The 21,667-nt window shown below is 37.8% G+C and overlaps 1 protein-coding gene across 10 annotated transcripts in view; it reads left to right on the top strand.

Moving 5' to 3' along the window:
- The window catches only part of TMEM117 (transmembrane protein 117), a 564,965-nt gene that overhangs the window by 526,669 nt on the left and 16,629 nt on the right, over window positions 1-21,667 (top strand). For 9 of the 10 annotated variants that reach the window (XM_060166503.1, XM_060166504.1, XM_060166501.1 and 6 more), the window contains one exon: window positions 8,793-10,519. The exons of the other annotated variant lie outside the window; for it this stretch is intronic. In XM_060166503.1, coding sequence (XP_060022486.1) covers window positions 8,793-9,442 — 650 coding nt within the window. In that variant the 3' untranslated portion in view covers window positions 9,443-10,519. Of the gene's footprint in view, window positions 1-8,792; window positions 10,520-21,667 lie in introns of those variants that run through there. 10 annotated transcript variants of the gene reach the window in all.

Raw genomic sequence — 21,667 nt, 5'->3', positions numbered from 1 at the left:
GGTGAAGAGGTTGCTGAAGCCACTCTGGAGTATCACCCATCTCCCCTGAAAGGCCTTTGACTTTATCTGATGTTGTAAGATAGTTATTTCTGGGCAAACCCAGGTAAAATCCCCCAAACACAGTGCTACATGTATTTTAACATGCTCAGTCGTTAGTAGCCCACAAATTTCCAAGTGAACTACAAATGCTAGCTTGAGAGGTTCCTTCAAGTTCTGCTTCTTTTTGTAAAGAGACCCTAATGCTTTCCTTGTTAGCAAATCACCCCTGGGAGTATTAAGCGTGAAACCCTCTATATCCGTCTATGTTTCTCAAACTTTATGTGTATGAGAATCACCTGAAGAGCTTGTATGAAAGGTCTATCAGCCACACACCCAGAGTCAGATGCCTGAGGTAGGAGGTGGAGCCCAGAATCTGCCATCCTCTGAAGCACCACCAATGCTGCCTATGCAGGCAGACAGAGAACCACACTTTGAGAAACACTGCGACTGAGAAACATTTTCTATAGTTAGAATTCCTCTCATCTCAGCTTTTATTTATTTTCTATGCACTTCTTAAAACAAAAGCCAAGGGGCAGAATGCAAATTCAATAGAAATGGGGTAGCCAGTGAGAAAGGCACATGTAGGGGCCTGACAGAAGCTAGAAAGTTCAGAGCTGGGGCCAACAGAGGAGGTCCCAAAGCAGAGCATGACCGGGGAAAAGGTCCAGAAGAAGCTGGAGCCAGGGCTAGGAAGGGATCCTGCAGACCTCCAGATAGCTCTGTCTATTGCTTTCTCTGTCTGTGTTTGTTCTGCACCAGAAGAGCCTAGACAACGATGGCTGGGGTTCTCCCAGGGTCAAGGATGGCTTGATGGCCTCAACTATTATTTCTCTGTGATCTAGAAAAGATGTTCAGTGCATGCTGAGGCAATGGAATGTAAAGACTTGGTGCATAGGTTCCAGCCCTGCTACTAACTGGTGGCAGGGCCCTTGTCAAGCTCTTTAACCTCTTAGCGGTTCAGTTTTCTCATCTGTTAAATGGGGAAAGTAATGGTACTTATCCCATAGGATTGCAGTGAGAATGAAATTAATTAATAGGTACAAGGCACTTAAAACACTGCCTGCCATGAAGTAAGCACTCAATAAGCTCTCAGTATTTTTACCTAAAGCTTTTCCTTTCATCCCTCCAGAATCTGGCTTTCCTATTTAATTCACAAACATTAGGTAGCCTGAGAGAGGGCTCTCAAATTATTTTTCCACTATTCTGAGTTCTTTCCTGTTATTTACTGTGCTGAGTCCTCAAGAAAGAGAAATCTAAGAATGAAAATAAAAAAATCTCTCTCCCAATGAAATGCTCTGTATGTAGACAGTTATCCGACACTGATGAGTTCCCATTGACGTTCTAAAAGCCTTTATGATTTGAGTATTTTTTAATCCTGATTCCTAGCTTGTTTTATTTATGCATGTCAGAAATAACTTGAATTGTTGCATCTGTTTAGCTCATCTGGATCCCCCTTGACAGATGGTTTGCTGCAGTATGTCTGAGCTTTCAGTTTATAAGCTGGGCTACAGCTTATAAAAAATAAATCATCTCTATCCAAGGGTGTGTTAAAATATTTTTTTCTGGGAATTTTGACTTCAGTAATAAAGGGGATAAATGGTTAGTGATTCGGTCACATTGGTGCTTTCAGCCCAAGTCCATTGTTCTCCTAAAAGTAAGTGCTAAATGCAACTGTGTAATTATCTCTTTTGCCCTCTTCCCTTTTACCTATAAGGTGAGTGCAAAGATGGATTCAAAATGTGATGTACTAAGTCTCAAGAGAGGAATGGCCTCTCAATTTAGTCTTGGAAGCTCCTATGAGTCCTATTAATGCCAATCCCGGTGGAAGCTCTGCCATCTGTCATCCCAGCCAGACAAAGGAAGTGTCCCATTGGTGGCCATCATCTGAGTAAATTAGGAGAGGGTTGGGGGAAAGGCCAGAAGGGAGGCCTGTGCATCTGTGAGGAGAGAATTCACACTGCTGGCACGATGATACCCATGGGAAGCCTTTCGGCAAAAATGGAAAATGTAGAAGTAAACAAGCCTCTGTAGGTCTGTGTTCTATTTCAGTTTCCTGAGATGCGTGAGGGCACAGGTGCTTTACAATGGTGAGAATGTGGAAAATAATGCTGAAAACCCCTTCATTTTATTTCCATAGGTGCCTGATTTCTGGCAAATGAGTTCCCAAAGATTGTTTTTTAAAGAGCTCTCCTGTGTCAAACAGATCATGGAAAGTGCTGGCGAGGGCAGGCCAGTGGTCCATCCAGCAGAATATTTTGTCTGGCAAAATTAGCAAGGGACTTGTTATAGGGAAATACAATGCATCCCCTTCACCATGACGGTCCCCAGGGATCGTGAATTTATCCAAAGTACACAAGGATCTCTTGCTATTCTCTCAGTTATGAACTTTTCTAAACCTTTCCTGCAGCAATTTCCATTTTCAGCGCATTTGTGAAGCTCTAGGAATGTACTATGTAAGTAAACTACGTTTACTTCTACATAAAGCAGCAATCCCTTTTATTTGTCCCAAACTCATCTTCTTCAAGGCCATGGTTGCTTTGCCCACTGCCTGTCAGTCCTTGCTGTCCCTAAGCTGGTCTGTCCTGTCCAGGCTGAGATATTCTGGGTTCACTTATGCATAGATGAGGATTTTTGTAATAAAACTCACGTGATTTTCAGGAATTTGTCTTTACATCCAGAAGAAAGACTTGAAATATATAATTAATATAATCTTTGAGACAAATATTTTGTTTTTCCCAATTTTCCAGATTTTATCTTATTTTTATCTTAATTTTATTTTATTTTAGCAGTATCCTGGAATTCACCAGATCATGGCGACACGTGTATTTGACTTGAAAGACTAGAACTTCACTCCTCGGAATTTTTCTGGACACAGTATCTCAGACATTTACGTAATGATTAGTGGACATTTTCTGAGTTAACATGTGTCTAAAGCTAAGCTAAGATCTAGGGAATACGGAAATGAGTGGCACAGTTCCAATCTCAAGAAAGTCAGAGTTTGAGGGTCATCTCAAATTCAGTACAACTGCATGGCCCTTTCTTTCACATTTTATCATCACAAGTTTCTACCTCTATTCATCATATTGGATTATGTCCTAAAGGAGTAGTCTCCCACTTACGGAAATGACAATGACAAGAGAGGTACTTTGAGAAGCTATATTCATTTGCTTTTAAGTCTTAAGGAGATAATTTATTAACTCAAGTTAACTCTCATTAGTTCATCAATTATTTAGTCATTATCTTCAATTTGCTAAATGGTCTCCTCATGGCCCAAGCACTTAATGTGGTTTCTAGTTATCCCTAAAATACCTAGGGGGACGTAAAGAGATGCTAACTCAGTGAGCACTGTTTTCACTGATCATGTCTGGAATGAGAGGACATTGAATATGGCCAAGAAGCCTGTTACAGCAAACTGTTATTTATTTAATTATCCGAACATTGTCTTCTTCAAGGCCATGGTTTCCTGCTATCCCATAATGGATACTAAATGGCTCTGTGGAGCGTGACCACTGGACGCAAGAGTCTGGCTTAGCAGTGACACCCACTTGGTATAGAGGGTGCTCATAGAACAGCTCAACCTCAATGCTGACTGGGAACCCTACTGAGTAAAAGATTTTACAGAATATTATAATTGCATATTTGAATCATGAAAGGTTCATTATATGGTGGAAATATCATCACTTATGGCTTTTTTCCTTAGTTGAAAAAATAGCACTTTCCCCCAAACTGTTGTCATTTCCTATGCTGAGTGAGGGTGATATTTAATGAAGAATTCTTTTAAAATTAACTAGCCCAGGATCCTATAAACTCCCACAAAGTAAAATGATAAAACTACCACTGTAATATCATTTTTAACAATCAGTAAGATTCATTAAAAGCACAAAACACAAGAAAGAGGTAATCCCACCAACACCATGCAGGGATTTCTCGTTAAAGGAGACAATGAGGTATTTCGAGAAGGAGATTAATAGAAATAATGTATGGATTATAACCATTCCTCCTTGCTGATTACATCATGCTATGTAGTTGAAACAGCAGGGGAAAATGCTATGTAGTTGAAACAGCAGGGGAAAATGCAAAATCTCTCATGTGATAAATGCCAAAATGCCAAGCCTCTTGTTATGGTTGATTGTTGGTTCACAACAACACACATGGAAAAATGACAGTAGAAGCACTTCTAGTCTTTTTTTTTTTTGCGGTACGCGGGCCTCTCACTGTTGTGGCCTTTCACGTTGTGGAGCACAGGCTCCGGACGCGCAGGCTCAGCGGCCATGGCTCACGGGCCCAGCCGCTCCACGGCATGTGGGATCTTCCCGGACCAGGGCACGAACCCGTGTCCCCTGCATCTGCAGGCAGACTCTCAACCACTGCACCACCAGGGAAGCCCTTTTTTTTTTTTTTTTTTAGTCTTTTGTTTTTTGTGTCTTATACCTTGTCATGTGTGTCATTTCAGGGACTCAAAATTATCTTTTTATGGCAAACTGTGTTTCTCAGAATATACAATCTTTTTTTTAAGGAAAGCTTTCTGCATCTGAAAATTGTGTATTGCATCTTTTTTGCTCTAATGGTGAGAATTTTCGGGTCCATCATAAAACACTGAGGTTTAGGTGATGTTTATTTCACAGAATCATCAAAGAGACTTTTAGGACAGGGAAGAAATCTCAAGGATTATATGGCTCAACTCCTTCACTTTATAGACAAGAACACTAAGGTTGAGTTGTCCCACCTGATCTTGCTTTCTAGTTTGCTGCATCTCAGAAAACTGCTTTTTTAAAGAGGAGAGAGTATTACCAAAGTAATAAAACACTGTATAGGAAAATGGAAGAATGGATGATAGAGAAAGATGAACATCCTTCCTTGTACAAATGGATAAATGGACCAGAAGTTATGTCAGGTGGGCAGGAAACAAACAAAAAGTAAGAAGAGCCATTTCTTCTATATTTTCAGCTGTTCCAAGTTTCGACTGAGTGGCTACAGCAGTGGGGGGAAGGACAATGCTACCTTCACAGAGGAGAAAAGGAAATAAATCAATAGGGATCCTGCTTCAGTTGATTCTCTCCTCTCTGCCCTTCCCCACCTCCCAACACGATCTGTCTGCAGAGGAGGGAAGAATCTATCTGCTTCCAAATTTGTGTGTATAAAAGACCTCGTCTCTGGACTAATACTACTGCAAGCTGTAGACAAATTACAGTTGCTAAGGATTTTTAACAAGTTAAATATGGTGATTCAGAAAGCATATTTACATATAACTATACACTGGATCCTCTTGGATAATTAGTCCAGTGATATCTACCCAGTAATGTCAGTGCTTAGTAATTTATTCTGTTTTATCCAAACTGAAACATTTAGGATATATCTTTGTTACAAATCCTTACACACTCTTCTCTCTCTCTTTTCTATCACTAAGATCTTGTATTAACTGTATTGAAGAAGTAGAAGGAAGAAATGGCAGAAATAACACTACCCTACATTTTTGGCAAACAATACATTTCAGAGAACTTTGAAATATAACCTCTCATTTTATCCTCACAATAATCCTTTGAAGTCGGTATGTTGGTATTATTCTCCATTTCATAGAACAAAAAATTGAATAGTTAATAAGTAGAAGGATTTGGGGGAAGAGGACAGAATCATAGAACTGGGAGGCATCTAGTTCTGTTTCCTCAATTTGAAAATAAAATTGCTGAGATCTAGAGAGATTAAACAAGTTACCCAAGGTTGTATTATTTAAGATGAGTATTAGATCTCCATCTGCTGATGTCCAGCCTGCAGTTTTTGTCACTATGGTACTCTCTCTCACAAATCAGTAAAGATGTGTTAGAGCAGGGTGATGGTATCCCTGTCAGGCAACACATTCTTAATGCATGTCTCCTTCGTCCTATCTAAATATTCAGACACCAGGTCATGTGAGAAGCAACATAATGTGATCCTTTAATGTGACAGTTTAGTGGTCAAACTGACCCAGCACCATTCAACTTGGGTAGAGAAAATAATTTGAAAAAATGGAAAAAATCCCCTTCTATCCTCAGGGTTCCTTCAGTTTGATCGCTGTACATTCACTATCACTTTTATTCTCTGGTTTTATTTTTTTCCTTTGACTATTAAACATTCCCTGAGCATCTTCTCCCCACCAGGAAAGCACCCTTCTCCAAGCTCCATGAGCATTCCTCTTTTTCCTCGCTGATTCCACGATGCTGTTAATGTTCAGTTTCTGACGTCATTACCCTGGAAACAGGACCCTTTATGAAGGACTGCTCTGTTCATGAGTTTATAAAAGTGACTAAGAGAGGGTACACATTTTTCCAAGGGACCTTTATGAGTCAAGAAGGTGATGGTCAGTCACACAAGTCCAAGGACCTCTTCCCCTCACCATCCAGTCTGGCTTTATAACCCATGTAGGTTACAACAAGGGAATAAGTATGGATCTTCTACAGCAAAGAAGTATCCAAAGCCCCTCTCCCAACTGCTTCTATCACAGAAGCTACAAATTAGTGCCTCCGAGATACTGAATGATAATCCCTGAACTTTTATATATCACCTGTCTCTCATTCTGGTTGGCCTTTTTTTCCTATGATATTCTCCATTCTTTCCCTTCTCTCTCCCCTCAGGCCCTCTCTTCCACATTACCTGATCTTTTTCTGTATGTTATTCTATCTGCAGCAAAATAAAAGCATATACTAGAAAGAAACATAACATTTTCCAAACCGTTCCCTGTCTTGCTTTTCTTTCTGGGACCACATGAATTGCTATTTCCTTCAAAATCTTTTCTGCAGAATTTAGCCCTCAGTTTTTATTCTGTTTTCTCAACATCTGCAGCATTAATGGTTTGTATCACTCCTTTGGCACCTCTTAAATGTGGCCTCTTATTATTATTTATCTGTTGATGTCTGTTTCCTATTTCCCCCATAAGATGATGAGTTCCTTCCTAGAAGGCAGTAGCATATGTCTTCAGCATCTACTAAGTTACCCTCCACAGAGTCTATTCTGAGCACAATAAATGTTTGGTAATGACGCTCACCTTTGTATTTGAATTTCTCTGGCTTGAGCTTTCTTAATTTGTTTTATGGTTGATTCTGTTTTTGTTTTGAAGATTCAAGAGGGCAGGAGTGGTTTGAACTTAACAGTACCAGATATTATAAACATTTTATCATATCTGGAAAAGTTTCCAATGTTCTATCGTACTTTGCAGTTTGGGTGTGCCAAATAAATCATTCAGGCAAGAGCTTCCATTACAAATATTATAAACCCTGTATAGTTGAATGATTTCAGGACAGGCAGAGTTATAATTTCCCTTCATATGATTTATATAAATTCTCTTCATAGAGAAGAAGTTGCACCTTCCCATGCAAATGAAGACATTATCATGACTTAGGCAAGGCTTTGATGATAATAATAGTAACAATTACTGAGTTCCTATTATGTACCAGGCATTGTGCTTAGTATCTAATAATCTCATGAAATGCTAACAGCTTAATAAGTACTGTTATTTTCTGCTTGTAAAGAAATTGGAGTTTAGAGAAGTTAAACAACTAACCCAAGGTCACATAGCCAGTAGGTTTGGGAGCCAGTCCCGGATTAAAGTTCTTCAACCTTGCATATAATAGGAGATTGAAAATGTGTAATGACGATGATAAAATACTTTCTTAAACTCCTTACAAAGTTATATTTTTATAGAGCTATGTGTTCTATTGGAGTACATATTTAAAAATACATTTTTACCAATCTTAGTTTAAGAAGTTTGCCCAAGATCCTATCTCTCATGTGAAGCAGTAACTTAATAATGTTCACTATCACTATTTTTAAATACAAAATAAAATAATTTTGACATAACACATATAATTATAACTAAAACTTTTAGAACCTGTTATAAATATCACATAATTTTGCAAAACTATGAGCTGAGTATTACTATATTATTATGACACACTAAAACTTGGAATAAATTATAATAAAAATTATAATGGAATCTAGTATCCCTTGAAATTTTTTCAACATTCTTTCCATTTAAAGATGCAAAGGTTTCACTAGGTAGTATGTCTCTAAATAATACCTTATTTATGTAAGATTTTTAAATACTACAAAGAAGTCATAATAATTACAGTCTCTCCAAATCATGTCTTCTACAGCTATGGTTATATTTATATGTCTGATAAATGGATTCTGTTCAATGAGAATTTGATGCAATTATTTTTAAAGTCTTGAAATGAATGCTCAAGGATTATTGATCTGAATCACATCAACTAATAGTTTAATCAACAGGTCACCTACAAAGAGCAATGTGAATTCAATTGATATACTGCTGTGCTTGCACTGCAAAATGATTTATTTCTTTCCCTGGCTTAATTATAAAACTGTAAGAGATAGTCAATCATACGTTGGACTTTTCTTAAGAATTTCATCAGAACTTTGTTTTTAAACCTTAATTAAATTGTTCTATAGAATAACCTACATGGAACCAAATTTGAGTATAACTGTGGTGCCTTAAAAACCAGGAGACTTAATTTAGAAAGTGTAGTTACCATAAATTACTGGCTATGGGATCTACAGTTACATTTTCACATGCCTAGAATCCATTTAGGAAATCCCCATTGCCAATTCACTTAATGGCAGCATAACACTCTCAAAAAATTTTTAGCAGGTCTAAAATATTAACAATTTATGCTATAATACCAGTATCTCCATTTTGTAGGAGAAAACTCTATTGCAGTTTTATAGGTCTTTGACTAATATGCAGTATTTCTTTTTTAATGCAGGTAAATGGTTTAACTATGGGATTATCTTTCTCGTCTTGATTTTGGATCTTAATATGTGGAAGAATCAGATATTTTATAAGCCTCATGAATATGGACAGTATATTGGCCCAGGGCAGAAGATATATACAGTGAAAGACTCAGAGAGTCTAAAGGATTTGAACAGAACCAAGCTATCCTGGGAATGGCGGTCCAATCACACTAACCCTCAGACTAATAAAACCTATGTTGAGGGAGACATGTTCTTACACAGCAGGTTCATAGGGGCAAGCCTTGATGTCAAGTGTCTGGCTTTTGTGCCAAGTCTGATAGCTTTTGTGTGGTTTGGATTCTTCATTTGGTTCTTTGGACGGTTTTTGAAAAATGAGCAAGGCATGGAGAATCAAGACAATACTTACACACGCATGAAAAGAAAATCCCCATCAGAACAAAGCAAGGACATGGGAATCACGCGAGAAAACACCCAGGCCTCAGTGGAAGACCCATTGAATGACCCCCCCTTGGTGTGCATCAGGTCTGACTTCAATGAGATCGTCTACAAGTCTTCCCACCTAACGTCGGAGAACTTGAGCTCGCACTTAAATGAATCGACCAGCGCCACAGGGGGAGGAGACCCAGATCCAACGACTTCTAAAAGTACACCAACGAACTAGAACCGATTGTTGGGGGATAGCACAAAGAGCAACCCTGGGTGTAACTTTCAAAAGTTAGTCTTTCCTTTTGTAAATGTTAAGGTTTACATAGCGTTAGGTAAAGAAATACAAATGATGCCACAACGGTGCTCAACATGCTTTTTCTAGGACTCATTGTTTTCTATTTGTATTATGATACCTGTGCCTACAGTATATCTAACAGTCCTCTAGAGATTGCTTTTTCACAGTTGTACAAGCTACTTACTGACTTTACAGCCTAGTAGATTAGCTGGTTACCCATGTATCTGATGTTCAACCATAGTGGTGCCTTGAGACATTAAACTTTTTAACTGTACCAGAAACGAAGTATGGAACAGTTCTCTAACCTGCTTCACATGGGTTTTTTTTTATACAATTATTTTGATCTCCACTTGATGTCTGAGCAGGAAACAGATATAGCCAAGATGTGGCTCAGGAAGTATGTCTCGGTTTCTTATTCAGCAGTGGAGTTGGTGACTTTGACAGCTGGACTGCAGAGAAGCATTGTGATTACCTTTGAATTTTTATTGGCTGTCTGCCAAATACAAATACAGATGCAGAATTCAGTAATAGGAGAGTGATAATCCATCATGGGTCACTACTTGTGAAATGTGACTTTCTCCAACCAGTAATTGCAATTAGATAATAATACCTAATTATGTTTTCCCAATTAAGGTAAATTGCTACCTGATTAAAAATCCTGCCCTTCACCTTTGGGAACAAAGGTTAAGATGCACAGTTAGGTGAACTCTCAAATTTATTGGCATTTACACAAAGCCCTAGAAAACCAAGAAACTGAAGTTTTAATTATGTGAGGGTTGCACAGCCTACCATTCACAATATTTGTACATCTTTCTGTAAATATGGTTGTTGACAGTGAAAATTGAAAAACATATGCCAACCCTGAGCAAAGGAACTCCTCTAAAAAATCATGCTGTGGAACTATGTAAGGTAGAAAAAAGGATGTGCATGAAAGACTCTGTTTACTGGCTTGTTTTGTGTGTGTTTTGTTGTTTTTGTTTTCTTTTTTTAAGAACTAAACATCACACATTAATAAATCAGAATTATACATCAGTAATTATGTATTGTAGTTTTTTGTTTATAGTAGAAGAGATCAATTGTATCTTAGTTTAACAACAGCTCATTAACTTTTTTTTTTTAACTCAGAGCCAAGCAGGCTAAGAAATGGAATGCTCCCAATTTGCTTTAATTTTGTTCCATAAATTGTGGTTACATGTTCCTTGAGAGTGTTGGGGAAGATCACTTTTAAGGCAAAATTATTTTCCTGTCACATACTGACATAGCTGTATTTTGTCTTTATGATTTTTTAAAACCTCTTTTGTTTTGATCTATCTGCTTTTAAGCTTGCAGCATGTTAAATTTAGCATACATAATAGAACTGTGCATTTATCTGTCACTTGAGAGTCAGCTTTAATAAACATCTTTCTATGATTGTTTACTAGGCAATTGGAACCATACCCCTGCTGTTTATTTTACCTTTAATAGCCACACATGGGGTACTTAGAATCGTAAGGATCTCTGACACTAAAATTGCAGAGATCAAGCTCACTATAGTAACCCACTGACCGTTCTGTACAAAGAAACTTACAATGTTATCCCTGACATGTAGGAACATTGACCATGACCAAATTTGCATAGTGGATGATTCAACTTTTGACTCTGGGACAAGTAAATAATGCCACTTAGGACTATATTTTTATTTATTCTGAAAGTCATTGTCTTGTAGATGAAGATGAAAGTTGAATTAGAAAGTGGGTGTTATTATCAGTATGTAGTCCTTATGAAAATATTATTTGAGAATCTTTATGTGGCTTTTAAGGAAAAAGTGCTTCAATGAAGGATTCTAGTCAGCAGAAGTAAGATAGAAAACAAACCAACCAACCAATCTTAGAGCACTATGCTTATACATTTCAAAGAATTGACCAGAGAAATTGGCTATCAGCTGATATGAATATTTGTCTTTAAAGTTTCCATGAGTTTAGTATCAAATAGAATAATATCCAGGGCTGACACTTTAATAGTCAAACAAGATTTGATCCTTCAAAGGCTTCCAATATTCAATTGTATAGACCAATCTTGACCTTTTTATCTATGTGTGGGTCTCCCTCCTTCTTTTGCTCCCTCTTTTGTGTATTGCACATTCCTTTTGCACCTATTCCAACTAAAGATTAGAAAATGAAATAAAATCTAAGTCAAAATCTCACCCATCCATGTTTAGTCTCAGATCCTGAGTCATATGTCACTGGACTATGACCCTGCAGAGCTTTATGAATACCAAAACTTTTGGACTATGGAGGACACTTTAAAAATGTGTAGTAAATTCAGAAACATTTTAAAAATTCAGAAAAATGGTGAGTTTAAAAGGAGAATTAAAAAATTACTAACCAAAATTCTAAAGAAAGCATAACAAATATGATGCCTTAATTGAAGTGATGCTTAAAGACTATAAACAATTATATATCTACTGTTCAGTAATTATAGTATTTCATTTCGTGCAGTTCAGAATCTGTACTTATTTGACACAATTTTAGTATCCGGCATCATAGAGAGCTTCATTAGTAGTATAAATTGAAAATTAAATAAACTTTATGAGTTTATGCCTGATAATATATGCCTAGACAAAAATCTTATCACCACATGCTCATTTAAATTATATAGCCACAGTCAGTTATCCCATCTCCCCATGGTGGTTCCTTATCCTGTCCACTTATCTTCTAGCACATCTAAAATCATCAGTGAATCCTATTAGAAATGCTAAGAATTATTTCTTCCTCATTTGTCCTAAGAGTCAGCCAGGCATAAAAATCTCCTGTCACTTTTATACCATTGGATTTCACAAGTAGTGTCCAATAGCACTACAAGCTGACAGTACAAGGAAAGAAGTTATTCCACACAGACACTCAGATTTGAAGGTGTGAGTAGCACTGTCGTGTCTCACCACTGGGCTCTGGAGCAATTCTGTTACATTCTTTGGCTGTCCTGTGAGTCCCAGCACAACCCAAAACAAAACATGAGAAAGGTAATGCTGACAAGCCTCTTATATAGCCTCTTCCACCAGACGGCAGACAGCAGAAGCAAGAAGAACGACAATCCTGCAGCCTGTGGAACAAAAATCACATTCATATAAAGATAGACAAGATGAAAAGGCAAAGGGCTATGTAGCAGATGAAGGAACAAGATAAAACCCCAGAAAAAAAACTAAATGAAGTGGAGATAGGCAACCTTCCAGAAAAAGAATTCAGAATAATGACAGTGAAGATGATCCAGGACCTTGGAAAAAGAATGGAGGCAAACATTGAGAAAACGCAAGAAATGTTTAACAAAGACCTAGAAGAATTAAAGAACAAACAAACAGAGATGAACAATGCAATAACAGAAATGAAAACTACACCAGAAGGAATCAATAGCAGAATAACTGAGGCAGAAGAACAGATAAGTGACCTGGAAGACAGAATGGTGGAATTCACTGCTGTGGGACAGAATTTTAAAAAGAGAATGAAAAGAAATGAAGACAGACTAAGAGACCTCTGGGACAACATTAAACGTGACAACATTCACATTATAGGGGTCCCCGAAGGAGAAGAGAGAGAGAAAGGACCAGAGAAAATATTTGAAGAGATTATACTCAAAAACTTCCCTAACATGGGAAGGGAAATAGCCACCCAAGTCCAGGAAGCACAGAGAGTCCCATACAGGATAAATCCAAGGAGAAACACAATGAGACACAGAGTAATCAAACTGGCAAAAATTAAAGACAAAGAAAAATTATTGAAAGCAACAAGGGAAAAATGACAAATAACATACAAGAGAACTCCCATAAGGTTAACAGCTGATTTCTCAGCAGAAACTCTACAAGCCAGAAGGGAGTGGTATGACATATTTAAAGTGATGAAAGGGAAGAACCTACAACCAACATTCCTCTACCTGGAAAGGATCTCATTCATATTTGATGGAGAAATCAAAAGCTTTACAGACAAGCAAAAGCTAAGAGAATTCAGCACCACCAAACAGCTCTACAACAAAGGCTAAAGGAACTTCTCTAAGTGGGAAATACAAGAGAAGAAAAGGACTTACAAAAACAAACAAAAAACAATTAAGAAAATGGTAATAGGAACATACATATCAATAATTACCTTAAACATGAGTGGATTAAATGCTCTACCCAAAAGACACAGGCTCACTGATTGGATACAAAAATAAGACCCATACATATGCTGTCTACAAGAGACCTACTTCAGACCTAGGGACACATGCAGACTAAAAGTGAGGAGATGGAAAAAGATATTCCATGCAAATGGAAATCAAAAGAAAGCTGGCGTAGCAATACTCATATCAGATAAAATAGACTTTAAAATAAAGAATGTTACAAGAGACAAGGAAGGAGACGACATAACGATCAAGGGATCAATCCAGGAAGAAGACATAACAATTATAAATATATATGCACCCAACATGGGAGCACCTCAATACATAAAGCAACTGCTAACAGCTACAAAAAAGGAAATTGACAGTAACACAATAATAGTGGGGAACTTTAATACCTCACTTACACCAATGCACAGATCATCCAAACAGAAAATTAATAAGGAAACACAAGCTTTAAATAACATAATAGAAAAGATAGATTTAATTGATATTTATAGAACATTCCATCCAAAAACAGCAGATTACACTTTCTTCTCAAGTGCTCACAGAACATTCTCCAGGATGGATCACATCTTGGGTCACAAATAAAGCCTCAGTAAATTTAAGAAAATTGAAATCATATCAAACATCTTTTCTGACCACAAGGCTAGGAGATTAGAAATCAATTACAGGGGAAAAAAACGTAAAAAACACAAAGACATGGAGACTAAACAATATGTTGCTAAATAACCAAGAGATCACTGAAGAAATCAAACAGGAAATCAAAAAATACCTAGAGACAAATGACAATGAAAAACGACGATCCAAAACCTATGGGATGCAGCAGAAGCAGTTCTAAGAGGGAAGTTTATAGCAATACAAGCCTACCTCAAGAAACAACAAACATCTCAAATAAACAATCTAACCTTACACCTAAAGGAACTAGAGAAAGGAGAACAAACAAAACCCAAAGTTAGTAGAAAGAAAGAAATCACAAAGAACAGAGCAGAAATAAATGAAATAGAAACAAAGAAAAAAATAGCAGAGATCAATGAAACTAAAAGCTGGTTCTTTGAGAAGATAAACAAAATTGATAAACCATTAGCCATTCTCATCAAGAGAAAGAGGGAGAGGACTCAAATCAGTAAAATTAGAAACGAAAAAGGGGAAATTACAACCGCAGAAATACAAAGCACCCTAAGAGACTACTACAAGCAACTCTATGCCAATAAAATGGACAACCTGGAAGAAATGGACAAATTCTTAGAAAGGTATAACATTCCACGACCTAGCCAGGAAGAAATAGAAAACATGAACAGACCAATCACAAGTAATGAAGTTGAAACTGTGATTAAAAATCTTCCAACAAACAAAAGTCGAGGATCAGATGGCTTCAGAGGTGAATTGTATCAAACATTTAGAGAAGAACTAGCACCTATCCTTCTCAAACTCTTCCAAAAAATTGCAGAGGAAGGAAAACTCCCAAACTCATTCTATGAGGCCACCATCACCCTGATACCAACCCAGACATAGATACTACAAAAAAAGAAAATTATAGACCAATATCACTCATGAATATAGATGCAAAAAACCTCGACAAAATACTAGCAAACAGAATCCAAAAACACATTAAAAGGATCATACACCATGATCAAGTGGGATTTATCCAAGGGATGCAAGGATTCTTCAGTATATGCAAATCAATCAATCTGATACACCATATTAACAAATTGAAGAAGAAAAACCATATGCTCATCTCAATACATGTAGAAAAAGCTTTTGACAAAATTCAGCACCAATTTATGATAAAAACTCTCCAGAAAGTGGACATAGAGGGAATCTTCCTCAACATACTAAAGGACATATATGACAAACCCACAGCAAACATCATTCTCAATGGTGAAAATCTGAAAGCATTTGCTCTAAGATCAGGAACAAGACAAGGATGTCCACTCTCAGCACTATTCAACATAGTTTTGGAAGTCCTAGCCACGGGAATCAGAGAAGAAGAAGAAATAAAAGGAATACAAATTGGAAAAGAAGAAGTAAAACTGTCACTGTTCGCAGATGACATGTTACTCTACATACAGAATCCTCAAGATGCCACCAGAAAACTACTAGAGCTAATCAATGAATTTGGTAAAGTTGCAGGATACAAAATTAAAGCACAGAAATCTCTTGCATTCCTATACACTAATGATGAAAAATCTGAAAAAGAGTTTACGGAAACACTCCCATTTTCCACTGCAACAAAAAGAATAAAATACCTAGGAATAAACCTACTTAGGGAGACAAAAGACTTGTATGCAGAAAACAGACACTGATGAAAGAAATTAAAGATGATACCAGCAGATGGAGAGATATACCATGTTCTTGGATTGGAAGAATCAATATTGTGAAAACGACTATATTACCCAAAGCAATCTACAGATTCAATGCAATCCCTATCAAACTACCAATGGCATTTTTCCAGAACTAGAACAAAAAATCTTAAAATTTGTATGGAAACACAATAGACCCTGAATAGCCAAAGCAGTCTTGAGGGAAAAAACAGAGCTGGAGGAATCAGACTCCCTGACTTCAGACCATACTACAAAACTACAGTAATCAAGACAATATGGTACTGCCACAAAAACAGAAATATAGATCAATGGAAGAGGATAGAAACTTCAGAGATAAATCCATGCACCTATGGTTAACTAATCTATGACAAAAGAGGCAAGGATATACAATGGAGAAAAGACAGTCTCTTCAATAAGTTGTACTGGGAAAACTGGACAGCTACATGTAAAGGAATGAAATTAGAACACTCTCTAACACCAAACACAAAAATAAACTCAAAATGGATTAGAGACCTAAATGTAAGACCAGACACTGTAAAACTCTTAGAGGAAAACATAGGAAGAACACTCTTTGACATAAATCACAGCAAGATCTTTTTTGATCCACCTCCTAGAGTAATGGAAATAAAAACAAAAATAAACAAATGGGACCTAATTAAACTTCAAAGCTTTTGCACAGCAAAGGAAACTACAAACAAGATGAAAAGACAACCCTCAGAAAGGGAGAACATATTTGCAAACGAAGCAATGGACAAAGGATTAATCTCCAAAATATATAAACAGCTCATGCAGCTCAATATTTAAAAAACAAAGAACCCAATCCAAAAATGGGCAGAAGACCTAAATAGACATTTCTCCAAAGAAGACATACAGATGGCCAAGAAGCACATGAAAAGCTGCTCAACATCTGTAACTATTAGAGAAATGCAAATCAAAACTACAATGAGATACCATCTCACACCAGTTAGAATGGGCATCATCAGAAAATCTACAAACAACAAAAGCTGGAGAGGGTGTGGAGGAAAGGGAACCCTCTTGCACTGTTGGTGGGAATGTAAGTTGATACAGCCACTATGGAGAGTAGCATGGAGGTTCCTTAAAAATCTAAAAATAGAATTACCATATGACCCAGCAATCCCACTACTGAGCATATACCCAGAGAAAACCATAATTCAAAAAAACACATGCACCCCAATATTCATTGCAGCACTATTTACAATAGCCAGGTCATGGACACAACCTAAATGCCCATTAACAGACAAATGGATAAAGAAGATGTAGTACATGTATACAATGGAATATTACTCAGCCAGAAAAAGGCATGAAATTGGGTTATTTGTAGAGACGTGGATGGATCTAGAGACTGTCATACAGAGTGAAGTAAGTCAGAAAGAGAGAAACAAATATTGTATATTAATGCATATATGTGGAACCTAGAAAAATGGTACAGATGAACCGGTTTGCAGGGCAGAAATTGAGACACAGATGTAGAGAACAAACGTATGGACACCAAGGGGGGAAAGTGGCAGGGGGTGGGGGTGTGATGAATTGGGAGATTGGGACTGACATGTATACACTGATGTGGAAAAAATTGATGACTAATATGAACATGCTGTATAAAAAAATAAATAAAATTCAAAAATTAAAAAAGAAAGGTAATGCTAATAAACCACTCTTAGCTGCCCCTATAACTAATGGTTTATGATGCCACTGTATTATCTGACATTCACCCAAAATCTCAGCACCCCACCATTGCTTGTCACCTATCTGTCCTCACTGTGAACTGACCCTTATTTTAAATTAACACTCTTGGATACGCAACCCCAGTCTGGGTCTTGTGCTTTTATTGTCTTTTCTTCCCTCAGACAGTGAAATGGCTTCTCACTCTAGCTGGCCTGATTTCCTCCAGCTTTGTGTTTCAGGACACAACTCTAGCGTATTAGCCAGCCCTGCCCTTAAGAGGGGTAGAGCAACTGAATTCATTTCACAACAGATAAACTGGCACTTTTCTCCTTGATCCCTATTTTCATTTTTAAAGATGTTTGTGTGCATGGGGTTGTGATTAATGAGAACAAAACTAGATAAGAGACTCGAGGTCATACATGTTTGGCTTACTACCATTTCGGCTGGACCAGAACTGTACTATAATTTGAACAATTAGAGAAGTTGAGATGTAGTATTTGTAGCTCACAAGTCACTCTTGTTGAAGATAATTGGAAAAAGCTGTGGATATTTATAATGGCAAGACAAGGTAAGGCAGATGGTGGAGAATGGATGGAAGCAGCAGCAAGGAAGACTTGGAAACGAAAAATGGCAGCTGTAGTGCAAATGAGCTTTAAAACTTCAGGGAGAGGAGGGAGACGCTGTCAAAGGAGCTTCAACGTAAAGTTGTCATGAGTGCAGTACTCCTACCTGTTAGGCAGGAGACTCAAAAACATATGTTCAACACAACTGAGGGGGTTACACAAAAGGTTGGTTGGTTGGTTTCTTAAGCATCCTTGCTTGCACTCAAGTTATGCCACTTCTGCCCCAGGGAGTGTGGTGAGACCGGGGAGAGGAGGTGTGGGACCTGGGAGACAAACTACAGAAGTAGGTGTGGGGAGAGTGGGCGACACGAGAAGAGAAGGACAAAATCGACACAACATTTCAGAGAGACTGAAGCATCCTTAACGGGAGAACACACACGAGGGCAGAGTCTGTCTGTTAACATATTATCAGCAAATAAAAGCCGACATCTTGTAAATAAAAATATTTTGCAATAGACATTCTGAAAAATTTTAGTGAGAAACAAAATTAGATAGTATTATTACTAATTTAACATGTGTAAAATACCACCGATATTATTTTAATTGTGTGTGAAGTATCAGTTATTTTACTTCAGAGAATATAAAACACATACAATGTATTTCATAGGTTTATTCTAAAGCTCTGTCCTCTAACACAGTTTTTCATAAGGTCTTAAGTTTTTTAACACCAAATAATTGTGCTATTGGGCATTTTGAGGACTTAACCTGCATGATTGAGAAGGACCACCATAATTTATAGCTGAGAACTACAGTAATAAAACAAATTTATAGATGTTCCTCATCTTAATAAATATCTTGCTCTCTCTAGATCTTTATTCAACCCTCATTAATATTATACCGTTTTGAGTATTTTCTATGTGCAAACAAATTACCCCACTTAATCCTCACATTAACCATTAAAGGTAAGTATGCTTAATTTCACCTTATAGATGATGAAACTGAGATTCAAAGAGGTTTCTTAACTTGCTCAAGGTCACGAAGCTGGCAAATGCAGAGTTAGTGTTTGAACGCGTTTGTCTGACTCCAAAGCCCCATTATTTTCCATGACAATCCTTCTTAAAGATCCAGCCAAACTAGAGTGTCCGTTTCAAACAGGATCTTTGCTGAGAATAACCTGAGGAGCAGTTGTAAAATCATAAGATGCTTGATTTCTAGCCGTTTTTATCTCTCAAGAATCTAAGTTAAATAATTTCTAACAGCTGTCTGGAAGCAATTTACAAGTTAAATCATATGATCGAAAAGATAAGTCTGAATTAAATGGCAGAAGCATTCCGTTCATTGCCAGGTGTTCTGATTTAAGCTACATTTATAAAACCACAGCACAGATTTGTCCTAATACAATTTCCAGCATTGGCATTGGTTTCTTTCATGGTTTCACTTTCCTGGGGGGAGGGGAAAGAATGGACCTCTGCACGTTTTGAATACATCCCCAGGCAGATGTCAGAAGAGTAATAGGTAGGTATGAATATTTAAATTAGGGAAAAATTGATTAGAGATTGGCCAGTTTTAGAAAGCATAATTTGAATATGGGCTCTGGAAACAACTATATTTTGAAGTAATCGTCCATAATTTATCTTTTAAAATCTTTACCAAGGTGAGCAAACTATACTGTGGTATAAACAAGCACTGATATTGAAAACATGTCCCTTGAACACTATGAACCTTAGTTTCTCATCCCCAAAATGGGAATAGCGCACAGAGTTTTTTAAGAGAATCAGCTTAGACTGTATGTGAACGCATTCTGTGAACTGCAGTGAGCCGTGCAGTTGGAAGGTAATATCACAGACGTGAGCTCCAGTTCCCTCCAGTGCCCCCCTTTCCAGGGAGCCCACTGTGCTTGCCTTCACCAACAGCTCCAGACACCCTTGAATATGGTTAGGCAGTTTGTTCCCAATTTTCTCTCTCTCTGTAGTTGTTTTGAAGTCTACAAACTGCAATGTAATCCCTTTTCACTTTTAACAGAAGTCCATGTTCCTTCGTTTAAAGAAAGTGACTAAATTGTCTGAAATCAATGGCCATAATCCCTTGGAGCTGCTGGGCCAAACTTATTCCTCAAGGTTTCCTCTGCTCTACAGTTCTTCAATTATTTCCTTCCTTTTATGATTGCTTTACCAGCTTCTCTTATAGGGACTTTCTCATCATGCCAGTAATCCACCACCTTTCATAAATCCTGACGTGAAAGTGCTTGTGTCTTCGCATTTAAATGAGAGCCAACACACACACCTGGGCCCCTGCCCTTCAGCATCTTCCGGCTGTATTTGGACGCAGTTGAGGTAGCCATTTCTGAATCAGGGTGTCACCCCAGCCTTGCCTTTTAGGAAGACCCCACCTCCATATCCCAGGGCATCGAGCTGACACCTCGGCCAAGCCATGGTGCTTTACAGAATGATATTTTCAAACAGGATGGTGGTTTTCCATTCAGCTTATAGGCTTATTTGCCTTGAATTCATTATTTTATCTGGATAGCCCTGTTGACTTCAATCTAACCAACACCAGAAAAGATCTGCAGTTTAAAATAGTCACTCTTGACTGAAACAAAATGTGTAAGATCGGAGAAAGAGCAATGGCCACATCAGGAACTCTAACACTTACTATTCAGATTTGATAACGATGAAATTACTATAAAATTATCCTTGAACGAATTATAATGTTTCTTAATTTTAAGAGCAGTATTTAGGGCTTGAAATATGCCAGAAAGCTGGGAGATCCTGCCGTTTACATATCCAAATGGCTTCCAGTGGGGATAGATTGTATTTACTTTGTGTCTCACAGGTCTTCTCTCCTACTGTCTGTCATTATCACCTAGTGCCATGCAGAGATCTCATCGTCTCTCTGCAGGATAGCTGCAGTGTTGTCTTAACTGGTCTTCCCAATGCTCCCCTTATCCAGTGTAATCCAGTTTCCACACATTCACCAGAACAATCTTTCCAGAGTCTGATCATATTACTTCACCTTTTCAGTTACCACTGATTGCTCAGTAGTGGTTTTTAATATTATTGTGCACAATTCCACATTCCCAATGCCTTCACGCAGTAAGATTTCATTTCTTGTTCATGTTGCCATTGAACTGGGTGTCCACTGGCTGGCCTTCCATTCAGCCACGTGGGGATCCAACCTATTCCAACAAGCAGTTCCTTGACTCTAAGTTTTCTGTGTATCTAGTTGGCTGGTAAGGAAAGAGAGAGGGTGAGTAAAATCTTACAGAAAGTTTTAGGAAGAGACCTGGAAGTGACATACATCACTTTCTGCATGCCGTTAGCCAGAACTCTGTTGGGGGGTCTGCCTAACTGCACGGGATGCCAGGAAACGCCTTCAGCTCTCTGCCCACGAAGGACAGGGACAATTGGGGTAATTTCTAGTCAGAGCAGCATTTACAAAATATAAACTCAGCCAAGTCTCACGTCTGCAAGTTC

Source organism: Lagenorhynchus albirostris, chromosome 11 (assembly GCF_949774975.1).
Source record: "Lagenorhynchus albirostris chromosome 11, mLagAlb1.1, whole genome shotgun sequence".
In the NCBI taxonomy this organism is placed as follows: Eukaryota; Metazoa; Chordata; class Mammalia; order Artiodactyla; family Delphinidae; genus Lagenorhynchus; species Lagenorhynchus albirostris.
Note: the sequence above shows the minus strand (reverse complement) of the source record. Positions and strands in the feature narration are given on the sequence as shown.